At 47.4% G+C, this 25,980-nt stretch overlaps 1 protein-coding gene, 2 long non-coding RNA genes and 1 pseudogene across 3 annotated transcripts; 1 reads left to right on the plus strand and 3 right to left on the minus strand.

Moving 5' to 3' along the window:
* Window positions 1–5,060: 5,060 nt before the first annotated feature.
* On the minus strand, window positions 5,061–5,904 carry LOC144579339 (uncharacterized). Its single transcript, XR_013526741.1, has 3 exons — window positions 5,858–5,904; window positions 5,296–5,332; window positions 5,061–5,197 (listed from the first exon to the last, which is right to left on the minus strand). It is a non-coding gene; the product is annotated as an uncharacterized LOC144579339 (long non-coding RNA).
* A 978-nt stretch (window positions 5,905–6,882) lies between these two features.
* On the minus strand, window positions 6,883–8,773 carry LOC118147375 (uncharacterized). The gene is made up of 5 exons (XM_078349758.1): window positions 8,366–8,773; window positions 8,035–8,178; window positions 7,845–7,956; window positions 7,424–7,628; window positions 6,883–6,972 (listed from the first exon to the last, which is right to left on the minus strand). Exons 1-2 carry the CDS (start codon window positions 8,678–8,680, stop codon window positions 8,035–8,037), a joined length of 459 nt encoding a protein of 152 aa, XP_078205884.1. The 5' UTR covers window positions 8,681–8,773; the 3' UTR covers window positions 6,883–6,972; window positions 7,424–7,628; window positions 7,845–7,956.
* Window positions 8,774–10,680: 1,907 nt separating this feature from the next.
* Window positions 10,681–16,951, plus strand: LOC100896126 (uncharacterized). Its single transcript, XR_013526742.1, has 5 exons — window positions 10,681–10,911; window positions 13,192–13,245; window positions 14,418–14,561; window positions 15,279–15,384; window positions 16,833–16,951. It is a non-coding gene; the product is annotated as an uncharacterized LOC100896126 (long non-coding RNA).
* Window positions 16,952–21,875: 4,924 nt separating this feature from the next.
* On the minus strand, window positions 21,876–22,807 carry LOC100405605 (mediator of RNA polymerase II transcription subunit 4 pseudogene; annotated as a pseudogene).
* Window positions 22,808–25,980: the final 3,173 nt, after the last annotated feature.

Here is a 25,980-nt window from a genome sequence, read left to right on the forward strand (position 1 = left end):
AGAAGTCCAGCCTCCTCTAGGAGGGTTCCTAGAATTTCCTTATCCCCTATCCCACAGCATCTGTTTTTTTTTTGAGACAGGGTCTTGTTCTGTCACTCAAGCTGTAGCGCAGTGGTGCTATTGCAGCTCACTGCAGCCTCAACCTCCTGGGCTCAAGTGATCCTCCCCCTCTAGCTTCCTAAGTAGCTGGGACTACACGACCATGCCACCACACCTGACTAATTTATACACACACACACACACACACACATATTTTATTATATATAGACTCACATATATATATATATATATATATATATATTTATTTATTTATATATATTTATATATATATTTTTTTTCCTGTTAGAGACAGCGTTTCACCGTGTTGCCCAGGCCGGTCTCAAACTCCTGGACTCAAGTGATCCACCCACGTCAGCCACCCACAACATTCTTTATTCATACCTGTGACTCTCCGGAGCCTTCATCATCAAAGAAATACCTAACAATGGTACCGACTACGTGACCAGAGAGAATTCTGTCAAACAAGCGCAGGGGAGCATATTTAAAACCACTTTCATAAACAAATTGCCAAACATGATGCTGAGGGAAGAGAAGAAAGAGCAGATTTCTTCCTGGTCCACTAGTGTTTCTGACTACTCTTTAGGAGCCCTGAAAGGAGGCATATGAGGGAGCCTAGGTAGCTTCAGAGCAGTAACAAAGACGCAACATCCCTCTGGGCTTCCAGGATCTCACACGGCCTCCTGTTGACCTTGGACTGATTCCTCCAGGGATGGGATTGCAGAACACATGGGACAGGCGAAGGTAGAAAAGCAACAACAGACTACAGAAAGTGCCTTCAATACCCAAGCTTGGCTTCTCATCCTCTTCATTTCCCCTCCCCAGAGAGGCATTTCTCTTGCCTTTCCTTCTTTCCTGGGCCATTCCATCTCCCAGTCTCTATCCTCACCAATCTTCTCCAATCTTGTAGACACAGATGACATCAGTCTGTCCTATGGCAATTTTAGTGGAATCAGGAGAAAAAGCCATGCCCTTCACCATATAGCTAAAAGTTAAAAAAAAAAAAAAAAAGAGAAAAAGCAGTAATGAGTATACATTAAAGAGAAAAGAAAAAAGAAAAAAAGGTACATGTGTGCTCCTAAGGGGGAGAAAAACGTTGGGTACACCATTTCCTATGCCTATGGCTAGGAGACAGACTAGGTCTTCCAGGTTTGTATGACCCTATCAGTAGGTTAAGGTACACATGAATACACTCTTTACCTTCATGTCAGCTGGTTTGGTGGAGAATTTCTCTCTCCGTTCTCCATGTTCATCATACAGCAATACCACTCGGTCCACTGTGCAGACAGCAAATTTGGCATTGTTCTGGGACAAGCCATGCAGGTCACCTTTGCAGCTCCATCCTGCAGAGGCAAAGGGGTAAAAACAAACCCATGTGCTGGTCTAGAATGACAAAAGCATTTCGAGCTTCATTAATTCTAGTGTAATTCTAGTCAATTTTCTTCCTGTCACAGTCCTATCCTCAAAATAAAGAGATGCCTGTGGCCCATCCTGGTCTGTAAGGCCTTCAGACCCTAGACTGTGAGAGCCGTGTGCTTCTAGAGACTCATATGCAAATGTACTAAGCGGCAGTGTGCTAAGTCCACTGTATCAGTGAATCGCTGCAACAGCCTCCTAGTTCCCTTAGATGCCAGGTCTGCTACTGAAATAAATTCAATTCGTCTGATAAGTTTTGATCTTTAGCCATTCATTCAATTAGTATTTTTTGAGCACCTTACTGATCAAGGCACTTGGCCAGGGGCTGAGAGAGAGACAAAAAGCAAAACAAAGATCCTGCCTCCAGGTCTAATAAGATGTTGCAAAATAGGAAAAGTCTCATTAAAGTCTGTATAAAGTGCTGTAATAGTTTGGAGAAGGCTGAGAGAATTTCATGCTTAAATTACCAAAATTAAGCTTTGAAGAATGAATGCAGTTGAGTAGAAATTATCTGAGATGTGAGCAATGGCAATGAGCAAAGGCAAGTTCTGGACAAGAAACACGAATTTAGTTTATTTAAGACTATTTTATACCTTATAAATAGTAGAACAGAAGGGGAAAGGCAGGAAAAACAGGCCAGCTCAGGAAGAGTCTTTGAAGCCAGGCAAAGGAGTTTGGGCTTATTTGGCAGGAAAGGGAGGGACAGTGAGAGCTCAGGATAGGGGGAGTAAAGTAATTAGAGCTGAGACGCAGGATAAACAATGCCACTTGCTTTTCCTCTTACCCACCTACTTCACAGAAACCTAAGTTAGAAGTTATCTCCAGGTGAATTACCCTGACCAGACCTGACCCTTCCAACACTAGCTCTGCTCCTGTATGGTTCTGCTACAAAGGGTTTCCTTCCTTGAAATCAAAACATTTATTCTGCTTTTCTTCTGCTCCAACTGTTTTTTTTTTTAAATTACTTGGACACTAGAGTTCTTGATTAAAACATTGACACTTTTCACTCCAAACTCACCTATCTCCAAAGTCAGAAGTAAAAATGCTCTTTTCCCGCAAATCCTCAAACCAGAAAATAGCCACCCCAGCATCACTATCACCCTCTGACTCTTCATTACATTAGGTTAGAAGGGCTGAGGCTCCTCATCAACTTTTGCTGATCCTCCTGCTTCATCGCTTTGCCCAATCCTGGACGTTGAGCCCCACCTGCATCATGACATCACCTTATTTAGAGAGACTGAAGGAGGATTTCATTTCCAGGTTTTCCATTAGGGCAAAGAAATTTGTAAATTACAGATTACAGATTCAAGGGACAACTTGCTGAGCAATGAGCACAAATCTCTCTCTCTCCTTTTTTTTTTTTTGCCTTCTTCCACTGAGGAGAGAGCACAACTCTCTTTTGTTCTAATTTCCTTCTTTTCTTTCTTTCTTTTTTTTTGGAGATGGAGTTTTGCTCTGTCCTCCCAGGCTGGAGTGCAGTGTCACAATGTCAGCTCACTGCAACCTCTGTTTCCTGGACTCAAGCAATCCTCCTGCCTCAGCTTCCCTGGAACTATAAGAGTGTGCCACCATGCCTGGCTAATTTTTTTGTATTTTTCTTAGAGACGGGGTTTCACCATATTGCCCAGGCTGTTCCCGAACTCCTGACCCAAGTGATCCAGTCGCCTTGGCCTCTCAAAGTGCTGGAATTACAGGCATGAGCCACCATGCCCCGCCTATGTTCTAATTTCCTTCTATTGTCCAGATGCCACAGTATGTATGAAGTGAAGCCTTCCTTATTCCCATAATCAATTAATTCTCCTTTCTCTACAATCTTTACCTCACTAGATTGTTTTATGGAGTGAGGTAGGGAATAAAATAATAAGAGCTTGCCTTTAACAAGTACCTACCAGAGAATAGGCATTTTGATAAGTGGCTGACAAGCATAATCTCATTTTACCTCATAACACTGAGGTAGATGCTGTTATTATCCCTGTTTTACAGATGGAGGAATAAAAGCCCAAGAAGATTAAGTTATTTGCCCAAGTTCCCACATACAGTTTGTAAGTGGTAGAACCACGATTTAATTAATTAATTAATTTTTGAGACAGAGTCTCACTCTGTCACCCAGGCTGGAATGCGATCGTGTCTCACTGCAGCCTCGACCTCCTGGGTTCAGGAGATCCTCCTACTTCAGTGACCCCGGTAGTTGGGCCTATAGGTGCTCACTGCCATATGTTGCTAAATTAAAATTTTTCTGTAGAGGTCCTGGACTGCTGAGCTCAAGTGATCCTCCCACCTTGGCCTCCCAAATTGCTCGGATTACAGGTGTGAGCCACTGTGTCTGCCCAGACGTCTTATTCTTACTAGCTTTGTATTATTCCACCCTTTGAATTTTGAATGTACTTTCCTGTTGTCTATGAATTTTTCACACTGCTTTTCAGTTTACAATGCTCTTTTGTGTATATTATCTAACTCTTACCCACATCCCCTAAAGTTGCTATTAGTACACATGTTTTCCAAATGCAGAAGCTGGTGAGTGCTCAGAGACACTGTATGATGAAGGCTAAAGGTCATTTGCTTAAAGATGTGGTGACCAGGCTGGGCAACATGGGGAAACCCCATCTCTACAAAAATAAATAAATAAATAAAAATAAAAAATAAAATTACCCCGGGGCCTGCTATCCCACGTCTGTAATCCCAGCTACTCAGGAGGCTGAGGCAGAAGAATCGCTTGAACCCAGGGGGCAGAGGTTGTGAGATCGTGCCACTGCACTCCAGCCTGGGTGACAGAGCAAGACTCAGACTCAAGTAAACTGTTAAATAAATAAAGTAGTGGTGGATCTGAAATAAGGGAAAGGTAAGACATTTGAAAAAGAAAGTAAGAAAGTAGTGGTGGAGCTAGAACTTAAATTCTGGTGTGCTAACTCCAAAGCTCACCCTTTCTTCACCGTGTTCCAGGGCTCCTCCCCTAGGGCCCTGCCTCTCCTCAATCAGAGGAGATTAGATCTCTACCATCAGTATACACCGCTCGGTCTTTGCACTCCCCCTTCACGGCTTGCACCTAAGGCGCTTATTTATGGGTGGATGTATACTCGCTGCTTACACGGGCACCTCTCCCTTTAATACGAGCCTCCTGAAGGCAGGGGCAATAAGTCGGGTGGTTTGGAATTCCTTCGAGCGCCAGCACGGGGCCGGGGCCTGTACACAACTGATGTGAACGAAATGTAAGGAAAGCTCAGGGCTCCATCTCACGTCCTGAACACAGTATCGACAGGACAGGGCCTGGGTCATCGCTATACCCTTTCCAGCCTTCTGCACAAAGTAGGAGCTCCACATCATTAAACTTGAGTTTCTTGGCACCCAGGGACTAAGACCAAAACGAAAAAAGAAAAAACAAACTAACAAACTTCAGTTTCCCCACTTTTCTCGGAACGTAAAGCGAAACGGGGAGGGACGGGCACGTAATTCCTCACCTGAAGGCTCAGCAGGGTCCTCAGGTGCTTCAACTGCCTGAAGCGCAACTGTTGTTCAGATGCTACCGGACGGCGACAACTCCCGTGGTTACTTGGACAACCCGCCACGCAGCCGCAGTGACAGCCACAGACGCTTCTGCGACCCGAGCGCTACAAGCCTCGTAGGGTCACATGTCGCTTTGCGACGAATCAAACAGAAGGTGTACAGGCGCAGTGACATCTGGGGCGGGCCCTTGAGAGGGCTTGATGAATGCTCCTCTTGACCAATCCTGTCGCCGCATGCAAACCCAAGATTAAGCCCCGCCCACAAGCCTTCGGCCAGCCCTGGGTCCTACGTCATCGCGGTCCGTCTTGCTGTTTGTCATACCTGACTTGCTGAGTGCACTCTTTTAATCCTCACAACCCTGGAGAAAAGCAGGACAGTTGCTACGATAGGCCTTTTGCAGTTGCCGGAATTGTGCCCAAATAGGTTAGTTACATGACTTGCACGAGATCCAAAGAGTCCAAGGAGTGAGATCACTAGCAGCTGAAGGGCCTGCCAGGTGAGACAGGGAGCACCTGAGGCTCCATGGAAGACATTGGAGTAGTGCAGTGCAGCATCTGCCTCTAGACTGTGACAATTCCTTTTGTTTGCTGGGGAAAGAGGAGTACCCACAGAAACACCCCTCTCTGAGGCCCAGAGGCAAGATGTGGGGGCAGCTGGGGATGCTGAGAGTCCTGATACAGGTGGAATGGGGCCCCCACTTGGGACCTAATGGGTTAGGGTAGAACAAGTGACTCTCCCCTGGACCGGGGGATGGGAAGAGATATCCCATCTGATATCCGCTCCCCAGGTCCAGGGGCACAGACTTTTAACAGACCTACCTTCTGGCTCTCTCACAGTGGAAAGAGGATGGGTACCAGGCCTGAGATTGGGAGAGTGTCATTACCTTCTGGGAGTCTCAGGCAGATCACCATCTTGGACTTTCCTTGGCCCCACCCCCATCCCCAATTTGTTAGTGCATCTCTCTTCTGGGTGTGTTTCTTTACTTAAACGACGATGGTGTTGACGGATCTTGACTTTTTCTGTGAAAGAAAATGGACTGAGTCTCAATTTCAGGAAGGTAATAGGTGCCACCCTTTCTCTCCAGCCTCCCTCCATCTTTTTCTGCCCCTCTTTGACCTTCTTCCTTTCCCTGGCTGCCCCTCAGGGGCAAAAGCACCCTTTCTGCCCTCACTGGCCCCCACATCATCTGTCTTGTCCCCACTGGCCTTCCCTGAGGACTCTGTTCCCGTCCCTTTCCCTTCTGCTTGGGATTGTTGGTGGAGTCGTTGTCCTTGATGATGTCATACTGATGGCAGAACAGCCCAATTACAGCTGAAACACAATACAGTCTGAGCTTTCATCTCCCACAACAGGGAGAAACCCACATAGCTTCTAGAAAAATCCATGAAGAACATCCTGAATTCCTGGTGCCCAATGCAGTCCTCATCTTTGGGCTCTCAACAGCCTCCTCTCCCTCTCTTCAAACTAACGAATCATCCCTCCTCAACTAAGTATCACCCCACTCCATTTCTTTCACTTCTCTCTTTTTTTTTTTCTTTGAGACAGAGTCTTGCTCTGTCACCCAGGCTGGGGTGCAGTGGCGTGATCTCGGCTCACTGCAACTTTCACCTCCTGAGTTCAAGCGATTCTCCTGCCTCACCCTCCCGAGTAGCTGGGGTTAAAGGCATCCTCCACCACATCCCGGTAATTTTTGTATTTTTACTAGAGACGGGGTTTCACCATGTTGGCCAGGCTGGTCTCGAACTACTGACCTCAGGTGATCTGCCTCCCTCAGCCTCCCAAAGTGCTGGGATTACAAGCATGAGCCACCGAGACTGGCTCAATTCTCTCACTTCTTTTTCTCCTGACAACCTTTTCCACCTCCCACCTTAACTGAGTCCCTGGTCCCCTGTCTAGCTGCTTACTCACCAGCTCACATGAGCAACACCACCACAATGATGACCACTTCCCCAGTCTGCAGTGGTCGCTCTCCATCAAGACCCTCCCCTGTGATGTCACCTGAGAAGGGAGAAGGCAGACTCCAGGTTATTGGGGAATAGCTCTCTGTGCAGACATATGCAGGATGGAGATGCTGGGGATTAGAGAGGGCAGACCCATCATAATGTTGCCCTTGGAGTGTAGAGTAGCCCCTCCGTGGGAGGAAGCCATTGGTGGACAGGTGGTTAGCGACTAAAAAGCAGATGGTTGCAAGTTAATTACTCACTCATGCAGGCTGCAGCTGATGTGAAGTTGGGTAACAGGAAGCTTAGAAGCCCTTCCCCCGGAACAACTCAATACCAGCCTGTCTATACCCAGTCCCCTTCCCACCTGCTTTTCCTTCCTTTCCTGGTAGTACAATGGATTAAATCATCCTATTCATCTCAGCTGGATTGTTGCTTGTCTTGGGGAAGTAAGAAAGAGGCTGCAAGCCGGGTAAGCAGCCAGAGAATCCAATAGCACAGACCCTCACCTGGGCCTGAGCTGTTTGAAGTTAGCTGGTCAGAACCCTTGAGAGTTCGGAAGTGCACCCGGGGCCCTGGGGGGCTCTCTCCCCGAAGGCCGATGCTCCTGACCTACACTGTGTAGTCACTGTCTTCAGCCAGGCGTCAGAGGGTACCAGCCCGGGTGGTGGTGTTCACCTCCCAAATCACACGCTGCCCGGGGACATTCTGCCGCTGCAGGGAGATGAGGGAAGAGGAGACCAGCCTCAACCCAGTGCCAGGCCACAAGGCTCAACCGAGACTCCTCAACATCCAAGCACTCCGGGGAAGTAGCGTGAAAAGGGCAGCCTGAGCCAGGATAGCCTGCTTCCAGATCCCCCACCTAAGTGAAGGAATGTGCAGAAATCCAAGGACACAGGTTGGGGGAGCAGAAGGGTGATTAATACTTGCTGGGAAATGGAGTAGCCAATGACGATGTTGCCCTCTGGGACGTCCCAGGACACAGTGGCCGAGTTGGCTCTGAGGTGAGTGACGGTCGCATTCACAGGAGAGGGAGGCCGGTCTGCAGGAGCCAGAGTGTTAACAGGTTCACCCACTGACTAGCTCTGGTGGACCCTCAGCCCGGTTCCCCTTTACTCACCTACTGGCACGAACCCAGGTCACAGCTGACCAGCAGGAGGACCGTGGGGCTTAGATATGGGGAAAGGGGCAACAGCGAAGCCATGTCCCCACCGAGTCCGCTGGCGGGGCACTGGGGCATCCGCTTGACATCCAGGCGGGGCTCCTTGAGGTGGCAGGAGTTGTGGGAGGTCAAGGACTGCCCAGAACTCCCGGTGGTCGGGGGGCGGGGGCAGCACCTCTCCTGGGCTTTCCACAGCTCGCAACAGCCCTATTCCCCCCCACACACACGCCCTCCCTCCTCTGCATTGCCTGGGCGCCCCCAGAGCGCGGTCAGCCCTGCCCACACCCACCTCCACCGGTCCTCGCGGTCGATCAGGCTTCCGGGGGCTGCTCGGTGCCCAGAGGGCGGCCCATCGCCTGACTCGGTGGCTCTGTCCGTACCCCATCCTGACGCGGGCCCTCCGAGGCAGGCAGCGCGGAGCCGAGCTGAGGGCGGAGCGGGCGCGGGTCTGCGGAGCCCCCACAGCTCGGGCGGCGGGGGGAGTCTGTCCCGGAGCAGGGGGCGTTGCCCGGACGCTGGCCTGGGTCCGCGGTGCCGGAGGCAGTGCGGCGGCCTCCGCCAGTCCCTGCAGCGGGATGTGACCGTCCCGGAGAGCCAGCCGCATTCTGCTATGCTGGCCCTGCTTGCTCCGCCGGAGACCCACCGGGATCCGCGGGCCGCCGGGGTTCTGGCCGCCGTCATTTCCCTTTAGCCCCTCACCCCTGTCCTCTCCGGGCTCCTCCCACGACCCTCCCAATGGCGCCTCCGGGGCCCCGATCCCTTAGCCCTTCTCTCTCCCAGCTCAGGCAGCGGAGCCGGCGGGAGCGTGAGGGGAGGCTCCGGTGCGAGGGTCTCCGGTACCTGGGAGATCCCCTTCCTCCCCGCGTGGAAGAGCCAAGTTGGCAGGAGGAACTCCACATCCAGTGCCAGAGGGGCTAAGAGAAGAGGGGACAGAGTGATGGAGATAATAATTGCTTTAACAATCCCTTACTTATAGACTGGGTCAGCTTTTAAGTCTCTTTCCCATTCGTAATCTAATTACGTTCCCTTTCTCATTCATTCTTTCATTTGTTCAGCAAATGTTTATTGTGTTATGTGTCTGGTTAAAACCTGGGGACACAGAGATTAAGAGTGTTGGGCTTCTAGGGAGAATCAAAGCTCAGAGACCTATGGCTTTTTAAAACAAAATTGTTATTCCTTTCTTTTTGTCTTTTTTGTTTGTTTGTTTCGTATTGTTTTGTTTTTGTTTTTCTAAAGCTCTGCCACTTACCCTGTGGTTTTGGAGAAACTGGTTTATCTGTGCCGCAGATTTCCCACCTGTAAAGCAAAGCAAATGAAACCTCAGGGTTGTTGTGAGGCTCAGATGAGACAATGTTGGGGAGAGATCTTTATAAATCTCACAACACCGTGTGAATAGATGGTGATTGTAAATTTGCACCAATGTTTTGGTTCCTTCCTTTGTTCAATAAGCATGTAAGCCCTTAAATTATTTCATGCTTTGGTTGAGCTTCAAATCTGGAGTGGGAACCTGGGTGTGAGTCTGAATTTGTCCAGCTGAGTGACCTTAAGCAACCAACTCAACTACTCTGTGCCTGTTTCATCATCTGAAAAATGAAGGTGTCAATATTGACCAACGTCTTAGTCTTGGTGTATCCCATGAGATACTGTCTGTGAAAAGTGTGTTGTTCAGTGTAAACAGATGCTGGCTAGCATTGTGTTTAGGGCAGACCCTTTGGTTTCTAATTCTCCATGCAGTATTCCTGTCTCTGTGGCATTTTTCCAGCTGTAATGTCCAGTACAGTGTGTGCACACTTGGGGCTCAGAAGCTTCTGCTGCCTTCCTTTCTGAGAGGAGAGGGTAAAATGGGACCAGTGGGACTTTGCCTGTGGAGCATGTGATCAAGTCATGGGCCAGGTCCTCTGACTTCTGCTGACCTGGCCACCCTGATCTCTGGCCTTGGAGGACACCTGCCCAGGGATTCTCACTGCCCTGGGTGTTGTCCTGTACTCCCAGGCTCTAGGTCCTCAGGAGAAGAGGGCATTGTCCCTGTAGAGCAAGAGTCAGGAGCCTCAAGTCTACCCCTTCAGGGGCCAAAGCAGAGGCTGCAGAGTCAGGGTACATGCAAAGAGGAGTTTTCCTGAGGTTACCAGAGGGCTGGGGGCCTAGTCATCAGGAAAGGGTGGTGCAGGCGGTGGTACAGGGGGTAGTGCCCTGAGAGCCCAGGGTGCTTCAGTTAATCATCACTGTGGCTCAGATAAGGCCCTGCCAACTGGAAGCAGAGTCACTGTGACCAGAGGGGTTTGTGTGGCTGAAGAGGCAGGCAGAACAGTGTATCCACAGTGCAGGACCATGCCAGCCACAAAATGGTTTCAACATGTCATTGAGACCCCAGAGCCTGGCCAGTGGGAGGTGAGACCCTTCTCCATGTTGGCTTTCCGTGCTGATTCCTAAAATTGTTTTTCATCCAGTCTTCTGTCAGACCTGGGTTTCTGCTCACCTCTTTTTCCTTCCTGATGTTCTTTCCTTAATATGCCCAGAGTATCAAGTGCAGGCTGAGTTTCCGGTGTGGGGGGTGTGTGTGTGTGTGTGTGTGAGAGAGAGAGTCCAAACTCCGTGCCTGCTGCCACTCCCACCTCCAGCTCAGCAGGCATGAATGAGGCTGTGGCTTCCTGCTCCCTCCTTGTCCCCTCTTCCTTCTAGTTGTCTGGGTATGAGGCAGCTGTGCCAATCACAGAGAAGTCAAATCCACTGACCCGGGACCTAGACATAGCAGATGCTGAGAAAATTGTTCGACTGCTGGGGCAATGTGATGCTGAGATCTTCCAGGAGGAGGGGCAAGCTCTGCCCACATACCAGGTAACCCAGACCCATGTCCTGGACCCTGCAAATAAACATGCCAACCCCAATCCCACCTCTGCCCTCCCTGACGGTGGCTCCTAATACTGGAAACCCTGAGACCCCCTCCCCAATCCACCGTCCTCCTCGTCTTGGCTTCTGATTCCTGCCTGTCCCCTACAGAGATTCTATAGCGAATCTGTTTTGACCACCACGGTACAAGTGGCCGGGAAAGTTCAGGAAGTGCTGAAGGTACAACCTTCCTTCTGCTCCCTGCCTCAACTTTTCTGCTTCCCTCTTTCTCTTTCTTTAGTCTCTATTTCTCACTTTTGCAGAACTCATTCTCCTTTCTCTCTTTTGGAGATCCTCCCTTTTGGATCCTTATTTTCATCTTATTATTAATAATAACTTAGGCTGAACGTGGTGGCTCACGCCTATAGTCCCCGCACTTTGGGAGGCCGAGGCAGGTGGATCACGAGGTCAAGAGATCGAGACCATCCTGGTCAACAAGGTGAAACCCCGTCTCTACTAAAAATACAAAAATTAGCTGGGCATGGTGGTGCACACCTGTAGTCCCAGCTACTTCGGAGGCTGAGGCAGGAGAGTTGCTTGAACCCAGAAGGCGGAGGTTGCGGTGAGCCAAGATCGTGCCATTGTACTCCAGTCTGGGTAACAACAGCGAAACTCCGCCTCAAAAAAAAAAAAAAAATAATAATAATAGTAACAAGTTATCTGCTTAACACTTGTAATTGACAGTCTACTTTCACAGCTATTACCTCACAAAAACCGGTGAAGTTGACATGATTTTTGTTTGTTTGTTTTTATCAGGTGAAAAAACAAAGACTTAGAAAGATAATCACTGTAGCTTGTCAAATACACTCAGCTAATAATTGCTGGATAAGGCTGCTTTTATTATGTGCTTTTATTTAGATGACAAAGCTGCTTTCCTTCTTTCAGGGATAAGTAAGGATTTGAATAAGTAGTGGAGCAAGACCTGGGAGTCAAACTGGTTTCTCTAATCCGGTGTTCTTTTTCTACACTACACTGCATGTATTTGTTCACTTTTGTGATGAGAGGAGGGATAAGGAGCCTTTTCAGTTCCTCTTGCATTACTGACAAAGAATATGCTTCCCCCAACCTAAGCCAGGCCCTGGTGATATACGCCTTTTTCCTTCTTCAGGAGCCAGATGTATTGAGTGGAGGGGGCACCTCTGGCCGGATGGCATTCCTCATGTCAGTGAGCACCGTGGTCCCCGGTTTTCTTACCTCTCCACTTCTTGAGGTGACCCTCAGGACCATAAAGATCACCATAACTGAGCTCCCAGGGCCCCCCTCATTAGACCTGGACTCCAAGCGTGGCTCTCTCTCTCTTCCAAAAGCTAGGCGTCACCATGAAGTCCCATTTCTTCTGAGCCCATCTGAGTCCCACCAGTCTGTTGTCAATGTCTCTACATCCCATGCACTGCCAACTAATCATCCCCAAGTGGCTGCTTTAAGCGCCAGATTCCATGTAGGACTGGGTTAAGCACTGGTCTAAGAGAATCATTATATAGTCTCTGTCCTCTAGGAGTTGAAAATCCAAGATAATTGTTTCTTCTCTGTCATTACCCCTTCACATCCTCTCCCCTTCACACATGTCCTCTAATCAGCTGATGAAGGGTCTGGGACAGAAACCTCTTTACACCTACCTCATTGCAGGGGGTGACAGGTAAGCCAAGTTAGGCTGTGAATATTTTGTTTGGCCTGAATAGTGCTTCTTAGAAATTGAGCTGAATGCCTTTAGGCAGAGATTGAGTCCAGCTTGCCTTAGTCCCCCATTCCTTACTGCCTTACACTTGGTCCACTTTATATACTTATCTCGCCTGACCGGCTGTTGTAGGTATTTGGGTTATTTGGGTTTTTCAACTCTATGGAGTGTCTATCATGGTGCCCAACAAACAGTGGGTGCTCATTCAATGATAGTTTTCCCTTTATTCCCATCTCTTAATGTAGCCTGCCCTAATAAACCATAAGCTTCTGCTTCCCAGCCAGTGCCACTGACCTTGACTCTGTGGTGGCCTCTAGGGAGGGGACGGAAGATAGTGCCTTGCACGCGATTAAGGAACTGAAAAAGGTCTGTGCTTCCCACTGATACTTGACCAGAGACCTCTATCTGTTCCTTCTCATGGGGACATAAAAGCCCCAGCATTCAGCCAAAGCCTATTCCCTCTCTCCCCTGTTCCTGGCCCTGATACCCTCACACAGTAGGTTTGTGCCTGGAATCCTCCCATTTACACTGCGTTGTCCATCCTCTTCTCCTAGGTGGATGCCGGGAAGAAGAGGGTGATTGTCGTTCACATTTCTGTGGGACTCTCTGTGAGTAGAAAGATGGGTTGAGTGGATGAATTTTAGAGAGAAGAAGTGAGTGGGAACGGAATAGCATGGAAGATAGATCAATGAGGTGGGTGCTAGAAAGCAGGAAGTTTGCTCAAGGAATTTCGGTTTTCGTTTCACTAACTTGGATCGAGTTGTATGAATGTGGGAAGATGGGGAAGGGATTCAATTTGAGAATAACTGTATCAATCAATCAGCAACCAAGAGAGGTGGACTGGTCCAAGGGTAAGCAAACTATACCGGCTGGCCAATGCAGCCAGCTGCCTGTTTTTTAAATTTTTTCCTTTTATTGAGACTGAGTCTTGCTCTGTCACCCAGGCTGCACTGCAATGGCATGATCTCATCTCGCTGCAGCCTCCACCTCCCATGCTCAGATGTGGTTCTATGCATGAGCTGTCTGGGGGGAGTGTTACAGAAAAATAAAAAAGATTCTTAGTTCCTTGTGCGAGAGGTCTGGTTTTGTAGGTTTGGAGTAAGGCCCTGAAATATCTATTTTTTGAAAGCATCCCTAGAGATTCTGATGCAGAGCCAGAACTGGGGAACTCTGCTAAATAAACCATTGGAGTGGGCCACCTGACAAAGCTGAGGGCTTCCTGACACCAGAGGGGTATGGCAGAGGCTTGTTGAAAATTTTAGAGCAGCTTTTTTTATTTAGTGGCGGTCTTGGGAAGGGAGACCAGCGGATTTTTCAAAGGTGCTTTTCCACCTCCCAGATTCTAGGCTGTATAACTCATGTGAAGGTGTAAATGAATCTGAAATACCCTAACCCTGATCCTTTTCATGAGGGCCCTCCTTCACCAAAAATGTATCTGCTGCAGTGGATGCTAATTTCAGGCCTGATGACTAAGTGAAATGAGGAATTTCAAAACAGTGTAGGCGTGGAGATCTTCCAGTTGTTTCTTAAATCAGTAGCTCCCAAACTTGGCTGATTTTCAGTCATCTGGGAAGCTTTCTAAAAATACAGATTTTGGAGCTCCATTCCAGAACTACTGAATCTGAATCTTAGGGTGGATGTGGTACCCAGAAATGGCTAGTTATTAAAAAACAAAACTCCCCAGATGATTTAGATGCCCAGCTGTGTTTAGGAATCTAGACGTTAAACCATCTAATATGAACCCTATCTCTGCTTTCTGCTTTGGTCTCCTCTTTCTTAGATCTCTAGCAAGTTTCAGAAATAGTTTGAGGACAAATGACAGGACACATTTTACACCATGGGCATAAAATATGTGAAACTCCTCTGCCCTAGCAGTGATACAAAAATAGTTCAAGAAGGGATGGAACCTTCGCAGGATTGGATGGTAAGGCAAAATGTGGGGTGTCATGTACAGAGGTAACCAACTCTTTGAGGTCCTGCCATAATGGGCGATTCACAAATTATCCCCTAGCAAAGCCATTAGAAATCAACTAAAGAAGATCCTCATTCTTTGAGATTCCATGATTTGTAACTAAGCAGATAACAAGTCTGCCTCATTAACACATTCATTTGTTCCTGATTAATTCATTCAAGGAACGTTTGGCAACCGTGAGGTGCTACACCTACCTTGCAGCTTGGTTCCCTCACCATCATCCCTCCCTCCATTACTAGGGGTTCACTCTTTGGAGGGATTTCCAGAATGTATTTCCATGAATGGCAAGGGCTTCTGATGAACCTTAAGATGGAAAATAGGTGGCAACTTTGACATTTGAATGACAGGCATTCCCTAAGAGGCCTGCAGAGGGTGAGGTTAGTGTGGCCATGGCATTGGGGCTTATGCAAGACAGTCTGGGTCTCAGGCTGGAACTTTAAACTTGAGTATTGGCTTTGCTCTGGGCTTGAGGTGCTGAATGTTTTATTAACCCCCGTCCTTGGGGTTCAGGGACACAGTGCCTCTAAAAGCTCCAAAGCATACGTTTATGTGAAGTTGTTGACCTCTGACCTCAATCCCAAAGCAGTCCTTGATCATGACTCCCAGCTGAGGCCCTTCTTTGAAATCCTCATAGACAATCTCCCCACCTTGTGTCTCTCTGGACCCCAGAAATGACCCCATTGAAGACTGGAGTTCAACATTCCGACAAGTGGCAGAGCGGATGCAGAAAATGCAGCAGAAACAGAAAGCTTTTGTGCTCAATCCTGCCATCGGGGTAGGGCTTCTCCTTTTCCTATGTTCTCCAACCCGCCAACACCTGGGAACTGCTTGCCACTTCCTTGGGGCCTCTGATTTTAGGTTCTTTTACATCTTGTTTAAATTCCTGAGGCTTTGTGAGTCAGCTAAGATGTTATAAACCAAATCCTATTTTCCCATTTACTTTTTCACCTTAAGATATTTGTCTTCATTCCTATCCTGTCTCTCAAACCGATAATCATTAAACACTTTAGTGGTCTGGGCAGTTTCTGTAAGAAGCTCTTTGCCACCTATGTATAGACAGTGGTGAATAGCCACAGTTATGTCTCAGTCTGTTTGTCTTACATATTTACATTTTAAATATGGGCTTTAAAAAATGGGGTGCAGTTTTGTTTCATTCTGCCTTCTGAATCCTCTCCAAAATTGGCTGGTCCTTCTTAACTTTAAAGCTGTTTTCTCCTGTGTCTTTTTTCTCATATGGATTGCGGATATATTTCACTAGCACCATTTCTCCTCACTTGGGCCTTAGGAGGGCCTTAGCCAAATTCTAGCCGGTGCCTCCCTCTACCAGTGATAGAGACATTCTCCTCCATCTTCCTTTTGTGAGATAGGAAGGTAGAATTCCGTATGATGTAAGAATTCCATAGCTTTGACCTCCTAAATACTCGTCTCTCTTTCCTCCTCTCTGCAAATGTTGACTTTCAATCTTCTTTTCTCATCATTACTGTTATCATTCTGTTTGCTGGAATCTCTTTGCTGTCCGGTGTGCTGTGTTCCACATCTGGACCCCTGTCCAAAGCATATGACATGTGATATTTGGATTGATAAACTACCACAGAAAATGGTAGAGGTGGGGGAGAAATTTCTTAGAAAGAAAAGCACTCTCTGGGCCGGGTGTGGTGGCTTACACCTGTAATCCCAGCACTTTGGGAGGCCAAGGTGGGCAGATCACTTGAGGTCAGGAGTTCCAGACCAGCCTGGCCAACACAGTGAAACCACATCTCTACTAAAAATACAAAAATTAGCTGGGTGTGGTGGCAGCTTCCTGTAATCTCAGTTACTCGGGAGGCTGAGGCAGGAGAATCTCTTGGATTTGGGAGGCAGAGGTTGCAGTGAGCCAAGATTATACCACAGCACTCCAGCCAGCCTGGGCGACAGAGCAAGACTCTGTCTCAAAGAAAAAAAAAAGGAAAGTACTTTATGAAAAACCCTTGACCCAGCTGACAAGAGACCCAATCACTGTGACTTCCTCCCCAGAGGGGCCTAAATATATACCCAGGAATGACCAGAGCAGGCCTTTTCCCTCTTTCTAATCTTCCTCTGAGTCAAGCCCACCCCAGCACCCTTCCTCACAGGCACACTGGGGGCCAGCAGTACCATCACATGCACGCCTGGGGGTCACTAACAAGCGGTCTCCGGAGTCTTCATCCTCTCCCAATTCCTCTTGGGTGTCTTCACGTCATTCAGCCTGAGGGACTCAGCGGCTCCTCCCGGATGAAAGGTGGAAGTGCCACCAAGATCCTGCTGGAAACCCTGTTATTAGCTGCCCATAAGACTGTGGACCGGGGCATTGCAGCATCTCAAAGGTAGGGAGGATCTGGACAAGAGAGAGCTCAGTCAGGTGAGTGTGAGATGGTGTGGATGGGGAATGGCAGGTCTAGACCCAAGGACTGGGCTGGTGGCAGTAAGACTGCAGCCCACCATGCCTCCCCGGAAAGGGAGCTGGCGGCGACATGCTGTTGCTCCCACCATGTAGTCACAGAGTCCAGATTGTCTCTAGTGGATCCTGGATTTCTCAGGCCCAGACCTAATCCCTGAGCCTGCCTGGAATCTCCAAAGCTAGCCTGGCTCCCGAGGGTCCTTTGATTTGGGGACCTATATGTTCCATGTAACGTTCTAAGTGCTGGGAATATAGCAATGAACAGAAAAGACAATCCCTGGCTGGGTGCAGTGGCTCATGCCTGTAATCCCAGCACTTTCAGAGGCTTAGGCAGGTGAATCTTGGGGCCAGGAATTCAAGACCAACTTGGCCAACATTATGCAACCCCATTTCTACTAAAAATACCCCCAAGATTAGCTGGGCATGGTGGTATGCACCTGTAATCCCAGCTACCTGGAGAGTCGAGGCAGGAGAATTGCTTGAATCCAGGAGGCAGAGGTTGCAGTGAGTCAACATGACTGCATTCCAGCCTGGGTGACAGAGTGAGACGATCTCAAAAAAAAAGTCCCTGTCTTCATGGTGCCTACATTCTAGGATGGTGAGAAAGACTTTAAATGAGAAAACTTATTGTATGTTGGATAATGATAAGTGTGGTTTTGTTTTGTTTTTTTGGGACAGAGTCTTGCTCTGTCACCCAGGCTGGAGTGCAGTGGCGCAATCATAGCTCACTGCAGCCTTGAACTTAAATGAGCACCTCCTGGTGATTTCTTTTTTTTTTTTTCTTTTTTTTTGAGATGTAGTCTCACTCTGTTGCCCAGGCTGGAGTGCAGTGGCGTGATCTTGGCTCACTGCAACCTCTGTCTCCTGGGTTCAAGTCATTCTTCTGCCTCAGCCTCGTGAGTAGCTGGGACGACAGGCGCACACCACCACACCCGGCTAGTTTTTGTATTTTTAGTAGAGGTGGTATTTCACCATGTTTGCCAGGCTAGTCTCAGACTCCTGACCTCATGATTGACCCACCTCAGCCTCCCAAAGTTCTGGGATTACAGGTGTGAGCCACTATGCCTGGCCAATTTCTTTCTTTCTTTTTTTTTTTTTTTGAGATGGAGTTTCCCTCTTGTTGCACAGGCTCAAGTACCATTTCACAATCTTGGCTCACTGCAACCTCCACTTCCCAGGTTCAAGGGATTCTCCTACCTCAGCCTCCCAGGTAGCTGGGATTACAAGCACATGGCACCATGCCTGGCTAATTTTTGTATTTTTTCAGTAGAGGCAGAGTTTCACAATGTTGGCCAGGCTGGTCTTGAACTCCTGACCTTAAAGTGATCTGCCTTCCTCAGCCTCCCAAAATGCTGGGATTATAGGTGTGAGCCACCATGCCTGCTCCCTCCAGGTAATCTCTGTGAATACTCACTGAAGTGTGAGAATCTCAGTCCCAGCTTTGTTATTCAGAGCCATCCTCACAGTGGGCCTGCTCTTCAGTAGGCCCAGCACTGGGGCCCCCACTGTTTTGTGACACCAGGATTGGGCTCCCGAGTAGTAGAGCACAGAGGGCACAAAGCCATTGGAAGGCACCCCAGTGCTCAGCCACGTTTCCCTTTACAACAGGGTGGAGGGTGGGGTGGGGTGCTTCCCTCTTTGGACTAGGAAACCAAAGTGATGGTGATGATTGTCGTCATTAGTTTTTGGTTAATGACAATAATGAAAAATTGTTGTCACTCAGCTTGGAGTGCAGTGGAGCAATCATAGTCGTAACCTCCTACTCCTGGGCTCAAGTGATCCTCCCACCTCAGCCTCCCAAGTAGCCGGGACTGAGGTGCATGCCACATGCCCAACTAGTTTTTGTATTTTTTGTAGAATTGGGTTCTTGTTATGCTGTCCAGGCTGGTTGCAAACTCCTGGCATCAAGCAATTTCTCCATCTCAGCCCCGCAAAGTGCTGGGATGACAGGCATGAGCCACTATGCCAGCCTAAAGTGATTATTTGTTATATCCAAAGCTCTTATTTTGCAATAAGGAAAAAAGTAGGCCAAGAAAAGGAAACTGATTCTGGAAAGTCACACAAATGATTAGCAGGCTTGGGATGGGCATGAGCAAGGCATGAGGACTGATGAGTCAGACACACTGTTTATGGTTTTTGTTGTGTGTTTATTTAATTTAATTTAATTTTTTTTTTTTTTGAGACAGAGTCTCGCTCTGTTGCCTAGGCTGGAGTCCAATGGCACAACCTCGGCTCACTGCAACTGCTGCCTCCTGGGTTCAAGCGATTCTCCTGCCTCAGCTTCTAGAGTAGCTGGGATTACAGGCACCTGCCACCACCAGCCTGCCCCCGCTATTTTTGTATTTATATTTATTTATTTAGAGACAAAGTTTCACTGTTGTTGCCCAGGCTGGAGTGCAAAGGAGTGATCTAGGCTCACAGCAACTTCTGCCTCCTGGGTTCAAGCGATTCTCCTACCTCAGCCTCCTAAGTAGCTGGGATTATAGGCATGTGCCACCATACCTGACTAATTTTTTTTTGTAATTTTAGTAGAGACAGGGTTTCTCCATGTTAGTCAGGCTGGTCTCAAACTCTGTACTTCTGGTGATCTGCCCACCTCGGCCTCCCAAAGTTCTGGGATTATAGGTGTGAGCCACTGTGCCCACCCGAGTTTTTTTTTTTTTTTAATAATTTAAAACTCATAGAACAGGGCCAGGCACAGTAGCTCACGCCTGTAACCCCGCACTTTAGGAGGCCAAGGCGGGCAGATCATGAGGTCAAGAGTTCAAGACCAGCCTGGCCACCATGGTGAAATCCTGTCCCTTTGAAGAATACCAAAGTTAGCCGGTCGTGGTGGCACATGCCTGTAATCCCAGCTGCTCGGGAGGCTAAGGCAGGAGAATTGTTTGAACCCGGGAATCAGAAGTTGCAGTGAGCCAAGATTGCACCACTGTACTCCAGCCTGGGTGACAGAGCCAGACTCCCTCTCAAAAACCCTCACAGAACAGGCCAGGCATGGTGGCTCACACCTATAGTCTCAGCACTTTGGAAGGCTGAGGCAGCTGGATCACCTAAGGTCAGGAGTTTGAGACCAGCCTGGCTGACATGGTGAAACCCCGCCTCTACTAAAAATACAAAAAATAAGCTTGGTATGGTGCTGGGTGACTGTAATCCCAGCTACTCGGGAAGCTGAGGCAGGAGAATTGCTTGAACCTAGGAGGCACAGGTTGCAGTGAGCCAAGATCATGCCACTGCACTCCATCCTGGGTGCCAGAGCGAGACTCCATCTCAAAAACACATTTAAAAGGAATAAATAAAACTCACAGAACAGTTGCAAGAAGCATTGCACTAAGAACTTGCATATACTCTTCATCTAGGGACCCCATTCAAGTTTTGCCAACTGTCCTAAGAATGACCGTTACAGCAGAAGGATCCAACCCAGATCCTGGGTTGCTCTTCGTTGTCATATCTCTTTAGTCTCCCATCTAAAGTTCCGCAGTCCATTCATGACCTTAATGACCTTGATGCTCTTAACAGACTGTAGTATCCCAGGCAAGTTAATTTGCAGACAGTCCTTCAATTCAGGTTTGTCTACTGTCTCATGATTAGATTCAGGGGATACACAGAACTGATGCTGTGGTCTTTTCACGGTATCCCATCAGGTGCGCATGGTGACATTGCCTTGACCCGTTACTGGCAATGTTAACTTTGAGCACTTGATTCAGATGGTATCTGCCAGGATTCCCTATTATACAGTTACTATTTGCCGCTTTTAATTAATAAGCATTTTATGAGGCGATACTATGTAACTATGTAAATATCCCCACTCCTCCTCTGAATTTCACCCACTAGTTGTAACATTTTATGACATTTCTTGCACAAAATAATTACTGCTATGATGATTGCTAAATAGTGGCTTTTTTTTTTTTTTTTTTTTTTTTTTTGAGACGGAGTTTTGCTCTTGTTACCCAGACTGGAGTGCAATGGCACGATCTCGGCTCACCGCAACCTCTGCCTCCTGGGTTCAGGCAATTCTCCTGCCTCAGCCTCCTGAGTACCTGGGACTATAGGCGTGCACCACCATGCCCAGCTAATTTCTGTATTTTTAGTAGAGACGGGGTTTCACCTTGTTGACCGGGATGGTCTCGATCTTTTGACCTTGTGATCCACCCGCCTCGGCCTCCCAAAGAGCTAGGATTATAGGCATGAGCCACCGCGCCGGGCCTTAAATTGCAGCTTTTAAATGCCATTATTTTTTCTTTTTTACAAACAAAAGTAAATGTATTTACAAAAATTACAAACTGTACAAATTGAGGCAGTTTTCCATTCCTCCAACAGAAGCCAAGAGACTTTACTGTCAAATAAGAGTTTTTGTCATTTTTAAATGACACACAAAAATATGATCCCATTTAGTTATCCACTGCCAGTTTAAAAATGCTTTTCTAAATAATTCCAGGAAGCCTATGAGTGATATGTACATGGATCATTTCCCTCAACTCTATTTCCTTTGTGCTTTACTGTATTCGCTAAATGTTTGATAATATGTTGTATTACCTTTGAAATCAGAAAAAAGATACATTGTCTAAAACTCATAATCAAGAAATAGTTGTATAAGCATATTACTTAAACACAGAGGTTAACCACTAGAAATTAAAAGTGGTAAAAAGTGACTTCTGGCAAACTGCAAGAAGAGGAAGGTGACAAATCCAGCACAACTGGAACAGAACGGGGTAAACAGCACTTAGCAACCGCTTTTTCTTTTCAATAGTAAATTTTGACTATTCCCCTAAATATCTGCCTAGGGGCTGAACACTAAAACTATAATCTTTGGCTTCAAAAAGAAAGTTCATTGACTTTTAATGGCTGCACAATTCTACCAAAGCCAGAGTTTACCTGGCTATTCTTTGCCATCTGTAGTTTATCCTCCCCTGCTACTGTTAAAGAAACAGAATTTGACGCTATTCAATTCTGTATACTCTCTTTTACAGTGTTTTAATCAGGCTCACTACTACTGCTTGAGGAGTCCGTTGACATAATCTCTACATCATCTTCATTTTCTTTATTATGCCCAGGAGGTTCCGCAAAAAGTCAATGCTATGATTTGGTGGTAACGTATTCATTGACATGTCATTCGACTGCCATGGATACTTAGGAGCAAGGACATCTGGCAATTTTCCTGCTGCGAGTGCATCCCCTGGTAAATGGCCATTCACACCATTAGTGGAAGGATTGTTCATCTGACCCAGTAAACCACTTCTCATCTCTAAATCAGTTGGTTAAGGTCTCCGGGGTCCCCTGGAACCCAGGTTAGTGGAGCACATACAGCATTACTTGCACTGATCCTATGTGCATACTTCATTATTTCTTCAGAGGAGATAGAGCCTTTTCTTGCTTTTTCTATGGACTTGAGTTTCTCCTTTGCTTGGTAAACAGCTCCTGCCAGTATTTGTTCTGCTTCCTTTAGCTGTTTTTGTAGTTGCCGAATATCACTGTCTCTCTTCTCTACTTCTTTTTCCAAAACTTGCATTTCATGATGAATTTTTCCCTGATTAACTGCCAATTTAATTAGTTCTTGAAATTCTCCATCTCGAGGAGTTAACAATTCCAGGACCTGGTTTTCTTCTCCAGCCTGTAACAACTTTTGGTTTCTTGAAATTGCCAGCATTTCTACAAGTTCCCTGGACAGGACTTCCAAATCTTCAAGGGCAGACAGCAGCCGCTCTCATGTGCCGCTACCACTTGCCACTCCCAAGCTGCCTACCAGCCACTCCTTCTCCGTCTTACCACTCGAAGACACAGCCATACTCCGCCATTATTTTTTCTACACGTATTCATCAGCATTAACTTGTGAGAAACAATTTTCTCTTTCTCTCTCTTTTTTTTTTTTTTTTTTTTTTTTTTGAGACACAGTCTCCCTCTGTTGCCCAGGCTGGAATGCAGTAGCACGATCTCAGCTCACTGCAACCTCTGCCTCCTGGATCAAGCGATTCTCCTGGCTCAGCCTCCCAACTGGCTGGGACTATAGGCACCCACCACCACACTGGGCTAATTTTTGTATTTTTAGTAGAGACGGGGTTTTGCCATGTTGGCCAAGCTGGTCTTGAACTCCAGGTCTCAGGTATTTCACCCACCTTGGCCTCCCAAAGTGTTGGGGTTATAGGCATGAGTCACAGCGCCTGGCAACTACTTTCTCGTCTCCTTATTTGTTAAAGAATGTGTGGGCTGGGCATGGCTGCTCACGTGGGAGGCTGAGACAGAAGAATCGCTTGAATCAGGGAGGTGGAGGTGGCAGTGAGCTGAGATTGTGCCACTGCACTCCAACTTGAGCAACAAGGCAAGACTCTGTCTCAAATCATCATCATCATCATTATCATCATTTATATTGGCCAGGCACAGCAGGTCATGCCTGTAATCCCAGCACTCAGCAGAGATTGGTGGGTGAGGCTGAGGCGGGTGGATCACAGGAGGTGAGGAGTTCAAGACTAGCATGGCCAATATGGTGAAACCACATCTTTACTAAAAATACAAAAGTTAGCCAGGTGTGGTGACACAGGCCTGATATCTCAGCTACTCGGGAGGCTGAGGTGGGAGGATTGCCTCAGTCCATGAGGCCAAGGCTGCAGTGAGCTGTGATAGCACCACTGCGCTCTAGCCTGTGCGCTCTAGCCATAGCTGTATGCATGGCCCTGTTCCTGTTCACAGTGCATGCCCTGTATTCCTTAGGCTCTGGTCTCTCTGCAAAGTCCAGCCATCTCAGCCAGGAGCAGAGCCAAGGTTTGTGGGACTTGGGAGAAGAGGGACCAGAGAACGACTCTCATTAAGTAAAAGGATAAAAATTATGAAACAAAATTAGATATATAACTGAGAAAAATATTTTTATGAGAAAAAAGACATGTAAAAAACATGCAGGCTGGGCACAGTGGCTCACATCTCTAATCTCAGCACTTTGGGAAGCTGAAGCAGGCAGATCACTTGAGATCAGCAGTTTGAGATCAGCCTGGCCAACACGATGGCACATTTTAGCAGTAGTCTCTACTATCTATCTGTCTGTCTGTCTGTCTATCTATCTATCTATCTGTCTATCTATCTGTCTGTCTATCTATCTATCTATAGACAGATAGATAGATAGATAGACAGACAGATAGATAGATAGATAGACAGACAGACAGATAAAATTTGGCAGGTGTGGTGGCAGTCACCTGTAGTCCCAGATACTCAGGAGGCTGAGGCACAAGAATCGCTTGAACCCCTGAGGCGGAGGTTTCTGGGAGCCAAGGTCATGCCACTGCCCTCCAGGCTGGGTGACAGAGCAAGACTCCATCTCAAAAAAAAAAAATTATAAAATAGCTGCATGAGGTGACTCAGGCCTGTAATACCAGCACTTTGAGAGGCCAAGGCAGGAGGATCCCTTGAGCCCAGGAGTTTGCAACCAGCCTGGGCATTATAGGGAGAACTCATTTCTATTTAAACAATTTAAAAATTAGCTGGGTATGGTGGTGCATGCCTGTAGTCCCAGCTACCCAGGCAACTGAGGTGGGAGGATTGCTTGAGCATGGGAGGCAGAGGCTGCAGTAAGCAGAGACTGTGCCACTGCACTCCAGCCTGGGTGACAAAGCAAGACCCTGTATCCAATATAAATATGTATATGTAAAATGGTTCAGGCATGGCGGCTCAGACCTATAATCCCAGCAGTTTGGGAGGAAAAGGCAGGACAATCACTTGAGTCCAGGATATCAAAACTAGCCTCGCAACACGGCAAGACCCTGTCTCAACAAAATTTAAAAATAAGCCAGGTGTGGTGGCACATTCCTGTGGTTCCAGCTACTCAGGAGGCTGAGGTGAGAAGGTCACTTGAGGCCAGAAGTTTAAGGGTTCCATGAGCTAGGATCAAACTACTGCCCTCCAGCCTGGGAAACAGAGAGAGAACCTGTGTCTTTTTTTTTTTTGAGACGGAGTCTTGCTTTTGGCCAGGCTGGAGTGCAGTGGTGCAATCTTGACTCACTACAACCTCCACCTCCCAGGTTCCAGTGATTATTCTGCATCAGCCTCCTGAGTAGCTGGGATCACAGGCACCCGCCACTATGCCCAGCTAATTTTTTTTTTTTTTTTTTTTTTTTTTTTGAGATGGAGTTTCGCTGTTGTTACCCAGACTGGAGTGCAATGGCACTATCTCGGCTAACTGCAACCTCCGCCTCCTGGGTTCAAGCAATTCTCCTGCCTCAGTCTCCCAAGTAGCTGGGACTACAGGCGTGTGCCACCATGCCCAGCCAATTTTTGTATTTTTAGTAGAGACGAGGTTTCGCCATGTTGACCAGGATGGTCTCGATCTCTTGACCTCGTGATCCACCTGCCTCGGCCTCCCAAAATGCTGGGATTATAGGCGTGAGCCACCACACCCGGCCAATTTTTTGTATTTTTAGTAGAGACAGGGTTTCACCATTTTGGCTGGTCTCTAACTCCTAAACTTAGGTGATCCACCTGGGCAACAAAGCAAGACTCTGTTTCAAAAAAAAAAAAAAAAAAAGGAAAAAACAACTTAAGTTGTGCGACTTGCCTAGTTTTATTTATTTACTTATTTAGAGACAGAGTTTCCCTCTTGTTTCCCAGGCTGGAGTGCAATGGCGCTATCTCGACTCACCGTAAACTCTGCCTCCCAGATCCCAGCGATTCTCCTGCCTCAGACTCCTGAGTAGCTGGGATTACAGGCATGTGTCACCATGCCTGGCTAATTTTGTATTTTTAGTAGAGATGGGGTTTCTCCATGTTGGGCAGGCTGGTCTCGAACCCCCCGACCTCAGGTGATCCGCCTGCCTTGGCCTCCCAAAGTGCTGGGATTACAGGCATGAGCCACCATGCATGGCCTTTGGCTAGTTTCGTGTTTTGCTATTTAAGGTTTGTAATACATGCCTATTCAAGGTGGAGAGAGAATAAATGCCTTTCCAGGAAAGCAATAAAGACAGACAGACACAAATGAAA

Source organism: Callithrix jacchus, chromosome 14 (genome assembly GCF_049354715.1).
Source record: "Callithrix jacchus isolate 240 chromosome 14, calJac240_pri, whole genome shotgun sequence".
Lineage (NCBI taxonomy): Eukaryota > Metazoa > Chordata > Mammalia > Primates > Cebidae > Callithrix > Callithrix jacchus.

Excerpts from the sequence above, each read along its gene's own strand:
- LOC118147375 (XM_078349758.1), bottom strand. The coding sequence starts at position 8,680 with ATGCGGCTGGCTCTCCGGGACGGTCACATCCCGCTGCAGGGACTGGCG. Across the intron at positions 8,179-8,365 it reads GACCGCGAGGACCGGTGGAG|GAGCCCCGCCTGGATGTCAA; the intron begins GTGGGTGTGGGC and ends TGCCACCTCAAG.